The 21954-nt window shown below is 37.0% G+C and overlaps 1 protein-coding gene across 3 annotated transcripts; it reads left to right on the top strand.

The window, feature by feature from the left end:
• The first annotated feature begins 38 nt into the window (after positions 1–38).
• IFT25 (intraflagellar transport 25) lies at positions 39–19428 on the top strand. Of its 3 annotated transcripts, none has more exons than XM_090271632.1 (6): positions 39–119; positions 5488–5600; positions 12042–12148; positions 13723–13791; positions 16882–16925; positions 19226–19428. In XM_090271632.1, the coding sequence occupies exons 1-6, from the start codon at positions 39–41 to the stop codon at positions 19337–19339; spliced, it is 528 nt and encodes a 175-aa protein (XP_090127758.1). In that variant the 3' UTR covers positions 19340–19428. The 3 variants fall into 3 exon arrangements, with proteins under 3 accessions (XP_090127758.1, XP_090127757.1, XP_090127756.1); XM_090271631.1 differs by lacking the exon at positions 39–119 and adding an exon at positions 481–620; XM_090271630.1 differs by lacking the exon at positions 39–119 and adding an exon at positions 585–652.
• Positions 19429–21954: the final 2526 nt, after the last annotated feature.

Below are 21954 nucleotides of genomic sequence, written 5' to 3'. Positions count from 1 at the left end.
AGGCTGGGCAAGGGAGACGCGCGTGCGCTGTATTCGGCATGAGGGGCGGGGCCAGGCCTAGAGGCGGGGTCGAGCCCTGGGCAGGCAACCTGAGGGCCACGGTCTCGGGTCTCGGAGAGGTGGGACTGCGCGTGCGTGCTCACGCGGGGGGCGGGGTGGGTCCCTTGGGTCTTGCAGGCCCCAGGGATCGAGTTGAACTGGGGGAGGATAGCCAGAGTGTACTCAAGCTCCGGCCTGGGTAAAGGCCTTTGGGCGGGACTGCGCCGCTCAGCCCGGGAAGTCAGGACGAACTTAGGGGCGTGGTCTGGGGTGGGGCTAGAGGGTGGGGTGGAGAGCACAGCCCAGAGTAGTGATGGGCGCGAGCCCGGGAGAATAGAGGAGGCCCGGGCGGGTGGGGGGCTGTGGAGAGAAAGCAGGGGGCGGGGCTGAGGGGGGGGGGTCGGAACACGCCGGGTGGGGCGGGGCCTGCGGGACGGGGTGGAGCGAAGACTCCGGACTGAAGACCGGTTCGCGCCGGGGAACTCCGTGGAGGCTGGGAGGAGGGGGAAGGAGCGGGGCTGAGGGTGTGGTAGACGGGAGATGTAGAGGCCCCATCGTCTACGCCTTTGGAGCTACCCGAGGTCCAGGCGAGCGGGTCGGCCCGGCGGGCTAGGTCGGCACCTGGGGGGGTGGGAGCCTGGCTGGACAAGGCCGACCGAGAGGGATGCTAGTGGAAAGGGAATTGAACAAGAGTGGAAGGGGGTTGTGAGGGGACGCGCGGCGGGGAGGCCGAAGGGCGCTGAGGGGCGGCTGGTGAGGGGACTGGGAAGGAGGAAGTCTGACGCAGGTCTGTTCTCTCCCCTTAGACCTAGAGACACAACTGCCAGTCCACAACTTTGTTTTAAGTTCTGAAATAATGTTTTGACCCCCCAAATGGGAAAACAATTGCAAATCGAAATTAATAAATCTCACAGAATGTAACCTACCTCCTGCAACGTAACCCGTATAGTTACGCATTATAGTTAATGTAGGATGTGGATTCACTTAATGTACTTTATATAATTTGAGGCAGGATGTCCAAAAAAGAATGCATGTTCAGGGCCCTTAGAGGTCTTGAAATGGCCTGGAACTGAGGAGAAGGGTTTTTTGGGATGGAGGTAAGAGGTGGTGTCAGGGCTGATTTGTCTTTTAGCTGATACCAAGCATAGATTGTGGCACGGGGGACAGAGGGTGGTTGTTTTCTAATTTACACAGATGTTTCCAATGGATGTTCTGGAAAAGGATCAAAGTACCAGAACCAAAGGGCTGGTCAGAAGAGAAAGTGAACTGAGAACTAAACCCCAGTAGTTTTTGGAAAGAAGGACCTGAAAGGGCAGGTGAACTGGAGGTGAATGGATATTTAAGTGGCTCTGGATTTCGAGGACAGGACAGGACATCAGAGAAGTCCATGTTAGGGATCTTTAAAAATGCAAAGGACAGCACCCCAGAGTGCACAGCCTGTGATAACCTGAGGCCCTATTGGAATGTGTATTTAGAGTAAGAGACCTCCTGGTGAGATTTGACTACATCCCCAAACCTGCATTTTGGAGTTGTGGAAGCAGCATATCAGATGAGTTCTCCCATGAGTTTCTTTGGGGTTGGTTTGCCTCTTTCTCATTAACCATAACAAAAGAACCTTGAAGAGAACCCAACTTCTGGCATTTATTTATTACTTGTTATTTAACTAATTCTACTCAACACAGGAAATAGGAAGGATATTGATGGATATAGGAGGTATGAAATGAGTTTTTTATGAAAGGACATGTTTGCTTTCCTCAGATAACTTACATGATAAGAAAAGAACTGAACATTTGGAGAGTATACTTCCTTATTCGTATATTACACATCAGTGCTAGATACTTTCCCCTAAAACAGTGATTTTCAACTGGTGTGCTGCAAGAATTTTTAAAACATACCTCAGGGTCACAGTCCACTTTTCCTCTAGTGTCAAATTAAAAAATGACAATAGCCGACACAGTAGCCATTTGGTGTAAATGAATCAAAATTTTACCTATTTTTTGTCAGATTAGCAAAAAAATTATTTTTTGGTACGCCACAGAATTTTGGTAATTATGTGTGCCACAAAATGAAAAAGGTGGAAAATTGCTGCTCTAAAATATGACTTTTTTACAGCAAGTACTCTTCCTACATCTCCAACCCTAAATTTCCACTCCCAGATAGATTACCACACCATTATTCCACCTCTGCACTATTTAATTTTAGACCAGACAATTGTTTGTTGGGGGGGACTTCCTGTGCATGATAGGATATTCAGCAGCATTGCAAAGTGTCCACTATATGCCAGTAGCATCACACCCCCCTCCCAAGTTGTAACAGCCCAAATGTTTCCAGACATTGTTAAATGTCCCCTGGGAAACAGAATCACCTTTAGTCCAGTTGAGAACCACTGGACTACAGGATAAAACCCATTGTCTTTAACCTGGTTTTAAGATCCTTCATTATCTGTGTGCAATCTACATGTTCTAGAATTTGACTAAAAGAACTACCAAACATAGGAATAATTCTTTTAGTTTTCTTCATAGATTATCACTTAGTCTTCTTGGACACTTTCAGGGATGAAAAAGATTTAAAATCTACTTTGCCAGAAAGAAGTCTTAAAAAAGCGAAGAGATTGCCCGATTCATGTATTTGAAGACTCGTTGTCACAAACGTGATAGTTGGTCAAAATTAATTTATAAATGGAATTAAATTGCAATCAACATCTCATAAATTTTTTTCTGTAACTTAACAAAACTTTAATAAGGTACAAGGCACAGAATCAAATAAATTTTTAAATTAAGTAGAGGAATTTGCCTTACCATATAATTAAGATGTATGTTATTCTATCCTTTTACTTTCAGTCTGTCCATATAGAGTGTGTCTCTTGAAAAGAATATCTAATTGAGTGGTTTTAATTCATTCTGAAAATGTAGTCTTTAGTTTATCAACATTTAATGGAATAATTGATGTATTTGTGCTTAAGTATATCTTCTTGCCATTTACTTTCTAATTGTCTTTATTTTGTGACTTCTTTTTGGTCTTCTTTCAGATTAATCAAGTACTTTTATGCTATTCCATTTTTTCTTCTCTGTTGTCCTTCTTCCTATAACTGTTTTATAGTTTTTAATGATTACTTCATTCTAATCCTAGGATTATAATATGCATCCTTTACATTCTAGTCTACTTTGAATTAATATATCACTTCATGTTCAGTGTACAAATTTTATGAAAGTACTTTACAGCCCTGGCTGGTATGGCTCAGTGGATTGAGTGCCAGCCTTCAAATCAAAAGGTCACTGGTTCGATTCCTAGTCAGGACAGGTGCCCGGGTTGTGGGCCAGATCCCCAGTTGGGGATGTGTGAGAGACAACCTGTCAATGTTTTTCTTGCACATCAGTGTTTCTCTCCCTCTCTTTCTCCCTCTCTTCTCTCTAAAAAAATAATAAATTAAAAAAAGAAAGTACTTTATAGAAAGTAGTTTCATTTACCCTCTTCTTGTCTTCTGAATTATTATTGTATTTATTACATATACATTCATTAAGCCCTTACCATTAATTGCTACTTTTTCTTTAAGTAGTTTCTTATAAAGAAATTTTTAAAAATATTGTTTTGGTCCTGGTCGGTGTGGCTCTATTGGTTAGAGCGTCCTCCTATAAACTGAAAGGTCACAGATTTAATACCAGGTCAGGGCACATACCTGGGTTGTGGGTTTGGTCCTCAGGGCATGTATGAGAGACAACCGATCAATGTTCCTCTCTCCTGAATGTTTCTCTTCCTCACTCTCTCCCTCTATTTCCCCCTCTCTAAAATCAATAAGCATGTCCTCAGGTGAAGATAAAAGATATTGTTTTATGTTAGCAATATACTGTTTTCCCTCACTTATTGCGGGTATTACGTTCTAGACCCCCCAGCGAAATAGGAACCTTACATTTATTCTACACTCTTAAACCTACGTAACTTTAACAACATACGTATACAGTACTGCAAAATCTTGCAATATAGTGAAAAATTCACGATAAATAATTAAATATAATATTTTTAGAAACCCTGCGATACACTTCAACTCTGCTGCACACAACCACATGGATAAATCTCAAAAACATAATGTCTAAAAGAAGCCAAATACAAATGAATACAAACTGTATGACTCCATTAATAGAAAGTTCAGGCAAAATTAATCTATGGTGTTAGAAATAAGGACCATGCTTATTAAGGAGTGGGTAGTGATTGAGAGGGAGCATAAACAAGGCTTCTCAAATGCTGGTAATGTTCTATTTCTTTACCTGGGTGGCATTACCTGGGTAGTAGTTACCTGGGTGTGTTTACATTGTGAAAATTCGTTGTGCTATATACTTATTATTTGTGTGCTTTTCTATATGTATGTTATAGTTCAGTAACAAAAAAGAAAGTATGTGTGTGTGTGGTACTCTTACAAAAAAAACAAAATTACAAAGAAAAATCATACCGCAGAGTAGAAGATATTTACAACACATCACAAAGGATTTCTATCCAGAATATTTCATTTTAGAAATACCTACAGATCAAGAAGAAATGGGCAAAATTTTTTTTTAAAAAAACAACCCAGGAGAAAAAACAGCCAAAAATAAGAAAAACAAAACAAGAAGAGGGCTGAATGGCCCATAAACGTATGATACAGTGTTCATCCTCAGGCCTTCTTTTCTCCACTGCTCAAAACAGTTTTTTAACTTTTGATTGCTTTTTAGTAGTGCAACCATTTTTTTGTGTGTCACCTGTTCCACATTGGCAAAATGTTTTCCTTTGAAGACGCTTTTCCTCTGGGGAAAATAAGAAGTAACTCAGGATGAGATTGGGTGAATAGGGAGGGTAGGGCACAGGCGTCGTGCCATTTTTGGTCAAAAACTGCTGAACGCTCAGCACAGTGTGAGCAGGTGCACTCATAAATCACCAATCATGAAATGAGCTAACCATTGAAAGAGGCTTCAAGAAAAATTCACAGAAGCCAAACACAGCTTGCTCAATAAAAGAATAATGATTATGTCTTTTAAGATGTAAATAATATTGTTACTTCAGTTGATAAATGTATAAACAATCACAAAGAACCTGTTTTTATGTTCCAGGTATTTTTTAATAATTTCAGAAATGTAACAATTTAATTTTGAAAAATCCACTTATTATGTCTCCTTAGCTTATTATCTGTTTCTATATAATTATTGAGGGCTTTTAATTTTATAAGCAGAGAAATTATGTCAGAGTAGTCAGGGTCTTGTATTGTGGACTAATGTAGTGGAAATACTCATCTTACAGATTATTCATAGGAGAGGTCTGAAGTTTACTTATGTAAATAACATGTTACAGAGTCCCTCCCACTTGTTGAATAGCTTGGTTGTTAAGCTGTGTGCTAGGCAACAGCCTTTCTCTCGCTTCCTTTTCTCACATTTAAGTACGGAGAATCAAGAAGTGGCTTTGTTTTTATTGTTTTATTTGCAGGTTAAACAGTTTAAGATGAGAAAAGTTGATCTCTGTTTGAGCTCTGAAGGGGCTGAAGTGATTTTAGCGACATCAAGTGATGAAAAACACCCTCCTGAAAATATGATTGATGGGTAAGAGTTATTATTTTTTCTTCCTTGAAGTCTTGATATAAGGTCTGTGAACACTTGAAATACTGGGACTGTGTGTTTTTATAACAACTAACCCTGTTAAATATAGTTTAGTAAACATTTGGTTAAAAAAAACAATAAATAAATAAATACTCGGTGAAGTAGATTACTTGACAATATCTGCTTTTGATCCCATTTCTGAAACTAATTCAGTTGTATATATTTTGGTTTTGATCCTTTTCTCAATTAATTCCTAAACTAACCTTTGCAAATAGGTTTTAAGTAGTTTAACAAGGCAAAACTTCAAATAGGAACAACCTCATTTTCTGGAAGTATACATTTTACTATCTAGTTAAGTTTCATTTCAGGTTTTCTTAATAAATAGGAATATAAACATTGTACTGTCCTGTCCACTGCCTATTTTCTTATTAGTCTAAGCAACATCTTTGCTGAACTGAATGCATCGCTATCTGCTCTTCACCTGCATTCGTTGGTTCTTGGCCTCTTCGTCATGCTAGAGCTTATTCTAGGTAGATTAATATTATTCTCAGACTTTTAAATTACAAGAAAAAGTAGTTAATGGGAAAACTGGCTATTTTATCACTCTCTTGAGTTCTCTTTCTTGGTATGTGTACAATGACCAGAGTTTAGTTAATAGAATCATGTGATTTTAGAGCTGGAAAGACTTAGAAATTCATCTTATCTAAACCTTTTATTTTAGACTCATGATAAGATAGGTCTAAAGAGGTCAAGTACTAGTTTTAACTATTGAACATAGAGCCAATTGTAATACAGATTTTGTGGTTCTTCTGTGAAGCCCATGTATGTGGATAAATACAAGCAATTCAACTTTTCCTTTTTTAAAAGTATATATATATATATATATATACACACATTTAAGTTATGCTTCCATCTATTTATTTATTTTTAGAGAAAGAGGAAGGAAGGGAGAAAGAGAGGGAAAGAAACATCAATGTGTGGTTGCCTCTTTTCACCCCCAACTGGGGACCTGGCCCGCAACCCATGCATGTACCCTGACTGGGAATCGAACTGGTGACCCTTTGTTTCACAGGTCAGTGCTCAATCCAGTAAGCTACACAAGCCAGGGCTAAAAGTATATTTTATTGACAGTTGTCCCACTTTTTTTCCCCTTTGTTCCCCTCTGCCCAGTACCTGCCTTCCTTCCAGCAATTCCACCCCCCTTAGTTCATGTCCATGGATTGTGCATGAAAGTTCTTTGGCTTCACCCTTTCTTATACTATTCTTAACATTCCCCTGTCTATTTTGTACCTACCCGTTTTGCTTCTTAATCCCTGCACCATTTCTCCATTTCTCCCTATTCCCCCTCCCAGCTGATAACCCTCCAAATAATCCTCATACCTATGATTCTGTTCCTATTCTGGTTGTTTGCTTAGTTGATTTTTGTTTTTATATTTTAGATTCTGTTGTTGACAGTTGTGAGTTTGTTGTCATTTTAATATTCATAGCTTTGATCTTCTTTTTCTTAAATGAGCCCCTTTAGCATTTCATATAATAGTGGCTTGGCGATGATGAACTCCTTTAGCTTTACCTTGTCTGGGAAGCACTTTATCTGTCTTGACATTCTAAATGATAGCTTTGCTAGATAGAGGAATTTTGGTTGTAGGTCCTTGCTTTTCATCACTTTGAATACTTTTTGCCAGCCTGTTCTTGCCTGCAAAGTTTCTTTTGAGAAGTCAACTGATAGTTTTATTGGAACCCCTTTATGGGTAATTCTCTTCTTTTCTCTTGCTGCTTTTAAGATTCTCTCTTTATCTTTAACTTCTGACATTTTAATTATGATGTGCCTTGGTGTGGTCCTCCTTGAGTCTAGCTTGTTGGGACTCTCTGTGCCTCCTAGACTTGTATGTCTATTTCCTTCACCAAATTATGGAAGTTTTTCTTCATTATTTTTTCAAACATCTTTTCAATTTCTTGCTCTTCCTCTTCTCCTTCTGTCACCCCTTTGATTCGGATGTTGGTATGTTGAAAGTTGTCCCAGAGGTTCCTAAGCCTCTTGTTTTTTTCAATTCTTGTTTCCTCATTCTGTACTGGTTGACTGTTTATTTCTTCCTTACTTTCTAAATCGTTGATATGAACCCCAGCTTCCTTCCCTTCACCATTGGTTTTGTGTGGATTTTCCTTTTTTTCACTTAGTATAGCCTTCACTTCTTTTCTTATGCATTTGCCATACTTAACCATATCTGTCAAGTCTGTGAGCATTGTTATTGCCAGTGTTTTGAACTCTTCATATGTTAGGTTGGCTAGCTCCTCATCGCTTAGTTCTCCCACTGGAATCTTCATCTGCTCCCACTTTGGGGTCATACTTCTCTATCTCCTCATCTTGACAGGCTCCTGTGTTTGTTTGCCTCTGTGTCTTAGGTAGAGCTATTGAACGTGTCTGGATGAATATTATTACTTCTTCTTATCTTTGTTTTTTGTACTTCCATTCATTTTGATTTTCTGGTAGTTATGGTTATTTTTAGTTTCAGGGTAGTTGTATTCCTTCCTATGATTGTGGAGGGAGGCAAAGAGTGTCTACCTAGGCCTCCATCTTGGCCGAAAGTCCCTTCTTCCTTTAAGTAGTTATATTCTCTCTGACATCTTTCCCTTTCCCTTGGGTAGGATGAGTTTACCTTTTTTGTTGGAATCCAGTAGAATTTGGTAGATACCTCTATCACCTTATGTATTCCTTTATTGTATAATTATTTATCTTTAATGTTCATTTCTTAACAGTGACTTCTTAGAAGTTAGAAACTATGACTTGTTCATTTTTAACTCCACAGTGTTTAAAATATTTGTTGAGTAGCTTATTGAATTAGATCATCAAATATTAGTCAAACTTAACAATATTGGAAAGTAGCTGAGTATTTATATATACATATACATATATACACATACATACATATATATGCATATGTTACTTTACATTTGCATAGGACTTTATAATTTCATAGTTGCTATGTTATTGACACACACTGTAAGCTTGGGGAATAAGAGGTAAAAAGAAGAAGTATTTTCAACTTTATTGTAAAGATGAGGAAAAAGGTGATCAGAGATAAAATGACTTGCTCAAAATCACACATAACCAAATGGCAGAATCAAGATTAACATTCATGTCTCCTAACTCCTAGTTTGGGATACTTTGTACTACACTAAAACTCAAACTTAAGTTTTGCATCAAAAACTTAATAGCTGCTTTTTGCCTCTACCTCTTAATCCTTCTTAGCTTTTTAGTTCCTGACATTCAAGTAATAGTTATTTATCTCACTCTGCCTTGGAGTAGAGAAATTAATGTGGGAACTGCTATAAGAATACATAGACCTATAAAGATTTGCCTTAAGTTTTTTGCCAGAAATAGAGATCTTCCCATATCAGTCAGTATTAATAAGTAGTGACTAAGGACATAATATGTTTTAGATTAGACAAAACCCTTAGTACAGAAAACCCATGGAACAAAAGTAGTTACTGACCTGGTAACTGAACAGAGCACATCAGAGACTTTTAATCTATATGCATTTCCAACAGATAAAATTAGACTTTATATAGCAGATATGAAAAATTATTCTCTACTCATAAATTGGTTTATCTAAATGGCAGTAACCATAGAATTATGGTGCTATAAATGTGCCCCAACTGAACAGTGCTTCCCAACTTTGCATTTCCCAGAAATAGTGGTTAAAGAAGGTGATTATATTTTTACTTGTCCTTAATGCTACTTTTTTCTTTGGCATTTAATATATCAATGAAAAGGAGAAAAAAAGTTGTGCACTAGAAAAAAAAAATGAGTTAAGAGAAAAAATAGAAGAAGAGAATTAGTTCTTTTTTGGGTAATGTAGAAGAATACTAGATTTATAGTTAAAACTCCTGGATAAGTGAACTATATGTGTTGCTCTTTGAGTCTCAGTTTCCTGGTCTGCAAAATGGGATAATACCACCTTCTCTGACTACTTCAGAGTTGTGAAAAAAGTCATGTGAGATAATAGATACTAAACAGTCATTAGCTATAAACCTTATTTAAAAGGAAAGTATTTTGCCCTGACTGGGTGGCTCAGTTGCTTGGAGCATTATCCATATACCAAAAAGAGCTTGCTGGTTCAATCCCCAGTTCAGGTTACATATCTAGGTTATGGGTTCGATCCCCAGTGGGGGCATGTATGGGAGGCAACCAATCAATGTTTCTTTCTCTCTCTCTCTCTCTCTTCTTTCCTCTTTCTCTTAAAGCAATAAACATGTCCCTGGGTGAGGATTAAAATAAATAAATAAGAAGAAAACTATTTTGATGACTTCATTAAATATGAGGATTCAGCCCTGGCCAATGTGGCTCAGTTGGTTGGAGCATCATCCCGTACACTTAAAGGTCGTAGGTTCAGTTCCCAGACAGGGCACATGGCTAGATTGCAGGATGGGTCCCCATTGGGGTTGCGTGCAAGAGGCAGTCAATTGATGTTTTTCTCCCTCTTCTCTCTCTGAAAATCATCGAGCATCTCCTCAAGTGAGGATAAAAAATGATAATAGTAAATATAATTTATTTTAAAAATATGAGGATTCAGTTATATGTCATTTTAAAATCCACATCTATAGATATTATTTGATGTTATATTGGATTTGTTCATTAAAAGAAAAAACATAAGGCAATTAAAAGTAATTTAATTTACCTAAATAATATTTAAAACCATATAAATGTAAGTTTAAAAAATTGTCAAATATTAAGCATAGTATTAAAAACTCAGAATTATGAGTTAGGAAACCTGGCTTTTTTATTTCTTCTTTTACATAACAGCTTTATTGACATATTATTCACATACCATGCAGTTCACCCATTTAAAGTGTACAATTCACTGACTTCTAATATATTCACAGAGTTATGCAACCATCTGCACAATCAAATTTAGACTGTTTTATCACCCCACAAAGAAACCTTGCAACCCATTGTAGTTCTTTGTATTTCCCCTTTCCTTACCAGCCCTAGGCACCCACTAATCTTTCTATAGACTTGCCTAGTCAGACATTTCATATAAACGGAATTATACATATGTGGTCTTTAGTGACTGGCTTCTTTCAGTTATATGTTTACATGGTTTACCCATGTTGCTGTACAGATCAGTGCTTCATTCCTTTTTATTGCCACGTTTTATTATTCATTTATCAGCTCATAGATATCTGGGTTGTTTTCTGTTTTTCAACTAGGTTTCCCCAATCTTATTGTAAAATGCTAACTTATAGATCTAGGAAACTGAGCAAACCCTAAGCAGGATAAATACAAAGAAACCATATCATAATCTGCTAAAAATATAAAGAAAAAAATTTAAATACCTGGAGGAGAAAAATACATTAAATCCAGGGAAACAATAGTACCAATGATAGCTGACTTTGCATCATAAACAGTGAGATCCATTTAACAATGGAACTATATTTTATAATGCTGAAAAAGAGAGATTCTCCCCTCATCAAAAAGCCTGTAAATATAGAATTCTGTATCTAGCTAAAATATCCTCCAAAAATGAGGATAGAATAACGACATTTTATTCACCACAAGTAGAGCTGCATCACCAGAAATGCTAAAGGACGTTTTATAGGTTAAAGTGATAAAATACTAGATGGAAGTTCAAACCTACAGGAAGAAATTAAGTTCACTGGAAATATTTAGACAATATAAAAAACAGCCTTTTTTATTTAAGTGTTTTGAAAGACAACTGACTACTTAATGGGAAAAAACACATTGTACTGTGAGATTTATTACATATATATTAAGGCCCAGGAGCATGAGCCTGTGTGATGTGTTTGCAGAATTTTATTTATTTATCTTTTTAAATTTTTATATTTTTAAAATAATTTATTTATTTTTAGAGAGGAGAAAGGAGAAGGGGAGGGAGAGAAACATCACTGTGTGGTTGCCTCTCACTTGCGCCCCCAACCGGGGACCCGATGTGCAACCTAGTCATGTGTCCTGACTGGGAATCGAACCAGTGACACTTGGCTCGCAGGCTGACGCTCAATCCACTGAGCCACAGCAGCCAGGGCTGTTTGCAGAATTTTAACTGGCCCAGTGTGACTACAGTAGTAGGAGCTGATAGTGTGATGGGCAAGGACATAGTACTTTAGTGATAGGACCAGATTATTATTTACAGAGTCATAAAATGCCATACTAAGGCATTTAGATTTATAGACAGTAAAGGTCACTGAAGGTTTTAGACAAGAATGCCATAAATTCTCTTTTTAAAGAATATGTATAGTAGTAGTAAAGAATTACTGAAGTTGAGGAGAGATTAGAGGCAGAATGAATGGTTAGGAAAGGATTGTAAGAACCCAGGGGTCCTTTATTTTTTAAAAATACTTATTCACTAGAATGTTGTGACTGTTTAATTTTTATTTGGCTATTTCTCCTCTCTCTCTCTCTCTTTTTTTTTTTTAAATTAACAATAGGAATCCAGAAACATTTTGGACCACCACAGGAATGTTTCCCCAAGAGTTCATTATTTGTTTTCACAAACGTGTAAGAATTGAAAGGCTTGTAATTCAAAGTTACTTTGGTAAGCAAATCATACATTAATTTTATGATTTTTAAATTTTTTCATAGGCAGAGGGCACATATGTAAACTTTTGGTAAAACATTAATTTTTCTTCACAGCATGGGATCCAGCTTTATTATTGGGGTGGGAGAGTGAGGAGTATGGGTTAACTGCCTTGAGCACAGTTAGACTCCATGAAACTGCAAATTTGAAACCCTTCCAAAGCACATAATAATTTCCATGCAATTTACTATGTGGAAGTCTTTGGCAAAAGACCCTATTATGAACATAGGAAGCCAGCATGCCAGAATGCTAGGTTCCTTGACATGTTTATTACAGATTCATTTGGCTTGGGGTTCTCTGTCAAATTCTTTCTGAAAATCTGATAACCCTGATTATTTGCATTGGGCAATTTTGATTCTTCTCTTAATAATGACATTTTCTGAGGGGTTTGGGGAGAGAATCTCCCATTGGAATAGCACTCTAATCCTGTCTTATGTTTATGTAAGGATAAAGTATATCAGAATCGTGGCAGGAAGCAGAATACATTCCAGATGGTTCAAATGAAGAGACTTTATTGATGGGACTACTTACAAAATTATGTTCTGGCTTAAGAGAATAAACCAGGGATGGTGAGACACCCAGAAACTGGCTACAGCAGGAAGCCATTACCACTCCTGGGCCAAGGGAAGGAAATAGTGTTATGGGAGCCAGTGAAAGCTGGAGCCTGTAAATAAGGGCCTACCTGGCAGGAGCTGTAATCATGAAGGGATACAACCACTGTCAAAGACATGGTACTGAAGGAGGGAGTGGAGGAAAAACAACCTGATCTCACTGCCCTCCAATTTTCTCCCAGTGCCTCCCATTGGCCAGATCTGACCAGTAGCCAGTGGGCAAGTAAGTCCATAGGGCTCATCCTGCCAGGGCACAGAACAGAGAAGGGAAAGAATGGATCTGGGGTAGCTAGAGCCTGGTTAGAGGTAATGGAGAAAAAACAGTGCAGAGGGAAGGTGACTGCATTTCTATTGTCTCTCTTCTGTTAATTATTGAGGCTCTGGAGTCAGACTGACCTAATATTTGAATTTCAGTTCAGGCCCTTACTGACTCTTATCATTGAACACTTTGCCTGACTTCTCTAAGTTGTCTGATTTCTCTAAGTCTTTTCTAATCAGTAAAGTAGGTTAGCAATGCTTTTCTCACAAGGTTGTAGTCAAGAGTGAATGAGTAAGTATGACTGACACATAGTAGGTTCTCCCTAAAAATGAAGAGTTATGACCAAGACCACTAATACTATTATTATTACCACCAATATACAAAAACATCTCTATGATACCAAGTTCAAAAAGGCTCCCCTAGCTGTATGTTGTATGTTTGCAAACGTGTAAGATTATAGTGACACAAGACTGTATTTCACCATAGGGACTTATGGAAAAACAGAGTGAGTGGTTTTTAGAACTTGGTGTTCCCGATCCCAGTTCTTTGTGCAGTCCCACCAATGCATGGCAGTCTTAAAGGGAAAAAGGACTATAAGGACAACAACACAGAATCAGTTAGATAATTAATACATAATTTATTTTGTTTATTTACAATGTCAGTGCGGACTTTGCGGATTGAAAAAAGCACGTCTAAGGAGCCAGTTGATTTTGAGCAATGGATTGAAAGAGGTATGTGCTTGCTTCACCAGCATTGTTCTGAGCATGAGGGAGCAGAGAATTGTCCTTTGGCTCTGTACTTCCAATCAGTCTGCATTTAGGTGAAAAATGATGACTTGAATGATTTGAGTGACATATCTATAGCCTAGAAAAACCCAGGTTTGTTACAAGACTGCTTCTTTATCCACTGGTTATGTAACTGTTAACATGTTACTTAATTTTTCTGAGTTTCTGAATCCTTATCTGAAAAATGGAGATGATACCTACATTTATGTTTTTTGTGAACAAAATGTCTGACATGTGGTAGACAAACAGCAAATATTAATTTTTCCTTCTTTACAACAGAATTTGTCACCTCTGCTTAAACACATACTACTCTCATGTGTCTTATCTCATTTCCTTCCCAAAATACCATGAAAATAATAGTAAAGGAGAAAAAGAGGCATAAACCTTAAGGGACAAAAAAATAATAATAAAAAAACTGGAGACCAAAGCAGATGTGAAACATCAATTTATATATGGAAGGGAGGATACAGATGGAGAAGTAACTTCTATAGCTCAATGCTTCTAAGTGCCTGCCAAGAAGAAAATTAATGAGAAGCTAGCCAATTCACCCAAAAGAACCCCACATAGGCATAGAACCTGAAGGCAATGGAACCAAAGTGTGACTGAGACATGAGCCAGAAAAAAAGGATCATTAGTTGAACATCTATATACAAAGTGGTTGGACCTTAGATACTTCCTTCTATAGCCAAAAGCCAGGTGACCACTCCTTTCTCCCATAAGCCACCCCCAAGTGATGACTTTGTTTTCCCCAAGGGACCCTGAATGTTGAGAGGCTCAGAACTTAGGGAGACCAGGCCTAGCAGAGAGAGTGAATGAGACATGGAGTTGAAAACAGGGATATAACTGGAAACCTGCATATTGAATGGTGGGGACTCTTCCTGTGCTTTGCTGTTTATGACAGCAACCAAGAATATAGCCCCAGCCAGGAGATGAGAGGGTTTATCTTTGGAGAAACTGAATAGCCCCAGAAAAAAGATCTATGGGTTTTGACAAAGGCTAACTCATTTCGTGTTGAAGTCCACTAGTTACCGAACCTGGCTCATGCACAGTTTTCAGATGACTTATTTATAAGTAACAAAAGATAGCCAGAGGTCACCAGACATTTGATGAAGGCCTCAGACCCTGAATATAACCAAGCCTTTAGCTTTAATTTCCAAACTATAGGAAATAGACATGATAGAAGAACAAATTAAATGAAACTATGAGGAAACAAGATGACAGAATGTGGGACATTGTACAGGACAGCTGACCTGGTCTCTTTAGTAAGCCAATGGCATGGGGAAAACATGTGCATGTGCGAGAGAAAGCAATTCAAATTTAAAAGAGACAATTCTAATTTGAATAAGTCAACTATAAATAGGCATATTGAGGGCAATGGAAAAATTTGAATATAGTCTGGGTCTGTGTGATATTAAAGCATTATTATTACATTTTTATTTATCTTCATTGCTTTTAGAGAGAGAAGGGAAAGGGCAAGGAAGAGAGAGAAACATTGATGCGAGAGAGAAGCATCGATTGGTTGCTTCCTGTACGTGCCAGAGTGGGAATCTTAAGCGCCCATCCCAGGGATATGCGTTCAGATGGGGACCAAACCCACAACCTAGGCACGTGCCCTGATCAGGGATTTAACATGCAATTTTTCAATTACGGGATGATGACCCAACCAACCAAGCTACACCGGCCAGGGCTTAAAGCATTATTTTTAATGTTAGTGTGATAATGGTATTGCGGTTATGTAAGAAAATATTGTTATTATTTAGAGATGGATAATCAAATATTTAGAAATGAAATATGATGTCTTAGACTCAGACTTTAAAACATTTTAGTGAAAAACAATTAGATAAGTCAAGTATGGTGAAATATTAGTAATTGTAAAATCTATATGATGAGTTATATATAGGAGTTGTGTTCTGTCTTCTTTTATGTTTGTTTGAAATTTTCCAGTGTTTCCTAATTTAAAAAAACTAAATAAATGGAATAAGAGGTTATTATTAACTTCCGGTGGGAGAGGAGCTGAGGAAGAAAATGTGATCATAATTTGTTATTTCAGCAGCAAATAACATGTATATAGACAATAATGTAGTCATCAGGTATTGATTTCAAAATTGAGACGATGGCAAGAGGGAAAAGTTGCCAGAGGAGGAGGAAGACTATACTAGTTTAAGAGACCTATATTTTCACCAACCGTAATATAAAGTCAGTATAAAATTGTTAAATCTAGAAAAGGAATATAAACGTAGTATAATTCTAGGAAAAAAAGCTTAAAGAGTTGAAAATGTTTATGGGAGCAGGACTGGAGGACAAAGGAAAGGTCAAGCAGAGGATTATGTTTTTTATGACCTTAGAGAAAGGTTAGGAAACAGAAAGAAAGTCATACATAATCTTACTTCCTAGAGACTTCCCTTTTTATACCATGTGCCTTTAAAAATTATATACACTATTTGAATACAAATAAAATTAATTTCTAAATGTCAATATTTTTATTATATCAATTAAATAATTCATGTTTCCAAAAGAATGTTTGATACTATTAACTCATGTTCAAATAAATTAATCTGTACCAAAATTATATGAGTAAAGGTTTTCTAAAGTTGGATACCAGGGAAGATCAATTCATGGGTAGCATAATTCTGCATCATAGTAAAAATTTATTGTGAGAAATTGAGCTGTAGTCGTTGCCTGTGGTAACAATAAAATGGCTCCTTCCAGGCCTGCAGTTGAAGTTAGTAGCCCAATCCTTGAAAGGGATTTTCACATTTTATCAATCCCTCACTTTATATTCTTTTTCTATAATTTACATTTGGATTTCCTTGCGTTTATAGTCACTAGAGATGTTTTATAGCTCATAAATAGTTTATCTTTCATACCTTTTGTATCAAATTTCTCTATTTGTATATTAAATTTTTACCCCCAAACACTGGTAAATCTGATTTAACTATAGTTTACAAGATACCATAATTTGCTGAACATAAATTTCAGTAGCAGATCCTCATGTATTGTAAGCCCTAACTCATTTCTGTTAAACTTATGTTTTAGATCTAGTACACACAGAGGGGCAGCTTCAAAATGAAGAAATTATGGTAAGTAAATATGCTTTGTAAAGATAAACATTATCTTTAGCCAGAATAATATATTTAAACTTTAAACCGATCTCTATAGTCATAAAATTAATAAATACTCTCATGATATTATTGTTTCTGTACTTAATCAATTGAAATTATTTTCAATAATATTTAATCTAAATGTAGCATTCATAAATTAGGCTTTTATATATCAGAGACAGAATGGCAGCAAGGATAAAACAGAATTCACTTATTTGTTTTTGTTGTAATTTTGTTCCTTTATTTGTAAGTATTTACTTGGTTTGCTTTCTTTCATTTGATTGTGTAGGCCTTTTAGAATAGGAATCCAAAAAAGGTTGAGATGCCAAAATTGGATGTTAAGCTAATTATGAAAGGATAAAGGAGATTCAGATAAGGGGAACTGGAGCGTAGGATCAGCAACAAACAAAGAGAGATGAGGTGGAAAGAGACTAAGCATTTTTGACAACATCCCATTGGGCTTTGCTCAGGTGGAATGAATGCCCATGGATGCCTCATCAGGAGTTTCTCGTGTTCCTGCTAGCTTTTGAGGCTCTGGTTTTAGCCAAACACAAAAACGTGAAAAAAATCGAAATAAAAAAAAAAAAAAAACATAAAAAAAAAATGAATGTGTGGTGGAGTCTTTTTGGTGGCATTGTTTGTTTAATTAAGGTTTCTTGAAATGCAGGTCAAAGTGGCGCCTTGTCCATTAAATTTCCCTTTTCACATTTTGCTGGGAGCTGCTATCAAATCAGCATTTTAAAAGAGTCTATGTGGAAGTTTTTGAACCCTGTTAATTTTCTTTACCACCCAAATGTGCCCAATGACTGGGAAGGCTAGTTGAGGGGAATTGAAAAATGATTTAGACTGAGTTACCTTACTATTTTATCCATCTTTACCAATGGGTTATGATTAGTAAGTCTTCGCTGAATACTTTGTGTCAGGACTCACTATGGATCAGGGAGGCTCACATCATTATAGAACATTTGGAAACTAACATAGGGGAATGAGGAGGCTGAAAATCACTTGATAATTTTATCACCCTATCACAACAGCTTTTACTATACTTACTTTCTTCTAGTTGTTAACCATATGTATCATATGTAGTTATAGTAATGTGTGAACAATTTTGTATCATTTAAAACTTAATATTATGGCGATTTCTAGTCTGTTTTCTAAGAAACTTCTGATTCTATTATCTTTACCAATATAAGATGAGAAAATAATTTTTCAATATTTCTTATTAATCTTTGTATAAAATGAAGAGAAACTCCTCTGATCGATTAAGGAAGGTGGTTGTGGCTAGGTGGTTTGTGGGGTTTTCTTTGTTTTTGTTTTTGTTTTGCTTTTTTCTTTTCCTTCTTTTTAACCTTAAGGTTTAGGTTGAAACATTCTCAGATGTTTGGGGTGGGGGGGAGAACATCCTCTTAAAATGGGTCCTTGTGCTTGCCTTCTGGGGAGGCAGTCCTGAGCAGGTGAATCTTAAGGAACTTATGCATATGGTATATGTGGACTGCACCCACCTCTTCCCTCCCAACTTTTGTCTCTTGGGTTGTTGTGTTACTTTCCCTTTACTTTTCTACATTTCTATAGTTAACTTGGTTTTACTTGAATGATTCATGTTGTGGGGAAAGAAGTGAAAATACTCTTGAAGATTTGTTTCAACACTTCCTGCACATAAAAATAAATAAATGAAGCAGCAGATATAAAAATAAAATCAAGTGTATACAAATAGGCAAATGCTTACTAATTTCCCTTTCTTTCCTCTCTCATTATAAGTAATACTACAAAGGACATTTTATGCATGTTTCCATTACCATGACCTTCACATTTTCAATTATTTTCTATGACTAAATTTCAACAAATAGAATTACTGGGTTGAAGGATAAAGACATATTTAGAGCTCTTTAAAATATATTGCTAAATTGCTTTCCAGAGAAATTATATAAATATAAAAGTATAGTAATGTTCTAGGGTAACATATTCTGAGACATCATTAACCAAAAGAAAACTTCTATCATGAAAAATACTATAGAAAGCCACTTTGAAAAAATTGATCGGGAATATACAGTTGTAATTTTTAGCTCCATTTGCTATTTTACATCAAACCAAGGCTGATATTTGGCTGATACACACTAGAACAATTGTACTGTTATATGTGACTGGCTTCTCTTCTGAATATTATCTTATATATTGTTATATATTTAGAATATTACTCTTACATCAAACCTTTCTTCTGCTAACTGCTTTACAGTTAACTAGAATTTCTAAGAGCATTCATATTGATTTTTCTCCTACAGGCACTTGATGGTCACGCCACTTACTTGAGATTCATTATTACATCAGCCTTTGATCATTTTGCAGCTGTGTATAGCATTTCTGCAGAGGGATTAGCAGTCTCAAATATTTCTTAATAATTATAACAAAATGATTTGATATGATTTATAACTTTATTTTAAGATAAAGTTGTCACTGATATACTTATTAAAGGAATTTGTATCAATCTGTTTCAGTTTTTATTTTCTCTTTAACATTTTGTGCAAAGGAATTTGGTATCATTGGTCAGCAGTGGTGGTCACCATGGAGGATAAGAAAGCTCTTGCTTCAGTATATAGCTTAATCAAGGAAGTAACTGTACATGAAAACTTAATGATAATACATCGTATCCACACAGCATCTAACATGGTATCCTTCAGATCTCAGTGCATTAATTTTTAAATGTATTTATTGATTGATACAAAGGGCTAACTGAGTAGTATGTAGACAGTAAACAATGTATGAGTTCAGAAAAGAGAAAGTACTTATGGGAAGGTTCTTTGAGGTCATGGAACTTGAGCTGGACCCTAAAGAACAAATCATTTTATTTTTTCTTTTAACTTTATTTTCTGCTGATTTGAAAATCTCAGAGGAGAGTTAGGAAACACATAATCTTTCTTTCCAAAGACAACCATTATTGATATTATTTGATTTTTAAAAAGTATTTTGTGTGGTAAGAAACAGGATGGGACACATTGGTGGGGGGGAAGTTAAACTTTATTATGTAAGTTGACTTTGTAAACATAAATAACTAATAAAGCCAAAATTTAAAATAAAAAAGCAAATTTAAAACATTGAAAACAAATAGAAAAGAACCTACCTTTATCACAAGTTGATGAACACACAGGAAAGAAGTGACATGAGAACATATTTTGTGTGTGCAGTCTGTATAGGGTTGTTGTAAGAAAGTTCCACAGGCTTGGTGGCTTAAACAATAGAAATTTATTCTTTAATAGTTTGGGCAGCTAGAAGTCAGAAATTAAGGTATTGGCTGGGGTTTTTTCCCTACATTTCTCTTAGCTTCTGGTATTGCTAGCAATCTTTGGCATTTTTTTGGTTTTTGGCACTGTAGGTCCGATCTCTGTATCTATCATCACATGGCATTATCTCTGTGTCTTTATATCATCTTTCCTCTGTGCACACCTGTTTCTGTGTGTCTTTATCTTTTCATAAGGATACCAACATGTTGAATTAAGGGCCCACCTTACTCCAGAGTGACCTCATCTTCAAAATTTATATCTGCAATGACCTTACTTCCAAGCGAGGTCACATTCACAGGTTCTGGGGGATAGGATTTGAACATACCTTTTGGAGAGACAATTCGACCCACAACACAATCTTACTGAAATATATTTGAGATAGTTAATTTTCTGGGTCAATTGACCACAGTGCCCAGATATTTGCTCAAACATGATTCTGGATGTTTTTGTGCCAGTGTTTTTTAGATGAGATTAATACTTAAGAGGGAGGACTTTGAATAAAGCAGATTGCCGTCTACAATTTGGGTGGGCCTCATCCAATCAGTTGAAGAACTTAATAGAATAAAAGACTGACCTCTCCGGGGCAAGAAGGCATTCTGCTACCAGATGGCTTTTGGACTTATACTGTAATATCAGCTCTTCTCTGGGTCTCCAAGTCAGTGTCATGAAAAGCGTTAATTAAAATTAATTAAGGAAGGGGGTCTGCTCTAGATCCAAAGAAATGTAACATCTCCAATAACCCCATGCCATATGTGTTTCTTATTTGGATGCTGATTTGGGCAAATCAACTGAAAAGAGACATTTAAAAAAATGATTTTATTTATTTTTAGAGAAAGGGGAAGGGAGGGAGAAAGAGAAGGAGAGAAACATCAATGTGTGATTGCCTCTCATGCACCCCCAACTGGGGACTTGGCCCCAAACCCAGGCATGTGCCCTGACTGGGAATTGAACCCGCAATCCTTTGGTTCGCAGGCTGGCACTCAATCCACTGAGCCACACCAGCTAGGGCTGCATCCCACATTAAATGTTCCCTCTCACCTGCATTATCCCAGAGACAGGGAGAGGGTCCAATTTCCTCATTCTACCTAGCAGAGGCCCACAGCATACCCAGTGACCAGATCCTTCCTCCGCACTTTCATTTTCCTAGGCCTTAAAAACTCATTTTCACCTCTCAAGTTTCAAGCAATCGATACAATCATATGTGACTTTATCCTTTTTTTGTTTTTCACTGCTGAACCCCATCATCTTTTTTAAGTCTTATTTGTCCCCTGTTGGCTTCCCCTGTCCCCCACATTTAACCATTTCATCTGCCCACTAACTCCTGACTGCCAAGGTGCTATGTGTGCTATATGATTTAGACCTTTGTGTTTGCAATTTCCCTTGCCTGGGGGGTTCTTTTCCTTAGGTTCTATACAGCTGTCTTCCTTATTTACTTCAGATCTTACTCCAGATCTCCTCAGTGAGGCCTTCCCTGGCTTTCATATCTAAAATTATTATCTCTGCCAGCGCCCCACCCCAACCCCGCTCACCTTTGCCCATGGGATCAGGCAGCTGGCCACCTTATGTCCAGTGCTTCAGGGGTTCTTATACTTTACTCTTCTCAGTACCACTAAAATGCAACTTACATTTTTTTTTTTCTTTTAATGATATCCCAAGTCCATTATGAAAGATGAAGGCAGTGCAGTCTCCTTTCAAGTGTTGAGTCTCTTGGGTAGAGGGCTCTATTGATTGAC

This window comes from Furipterus horrens, unplaced genomic scaffold (genome assembly GCF_987537825.1).
Source record: "Furipterus horrens unplaced genomic scaffold, mFurHor1.1.pri manual_scaffold_3, whole genome shotgun sequence".
NCBI classification, from domain to species: Eukaryota; Metazoa; Chordata; class Mammalia; order Chiroptera; family Furipteridae; genus Furipterus; species Furipterus horrens.
Note: the sequence above shows the minus strand (reverse complement) of the source record. Positions and strands in the feature narration are given on the sequence as shown.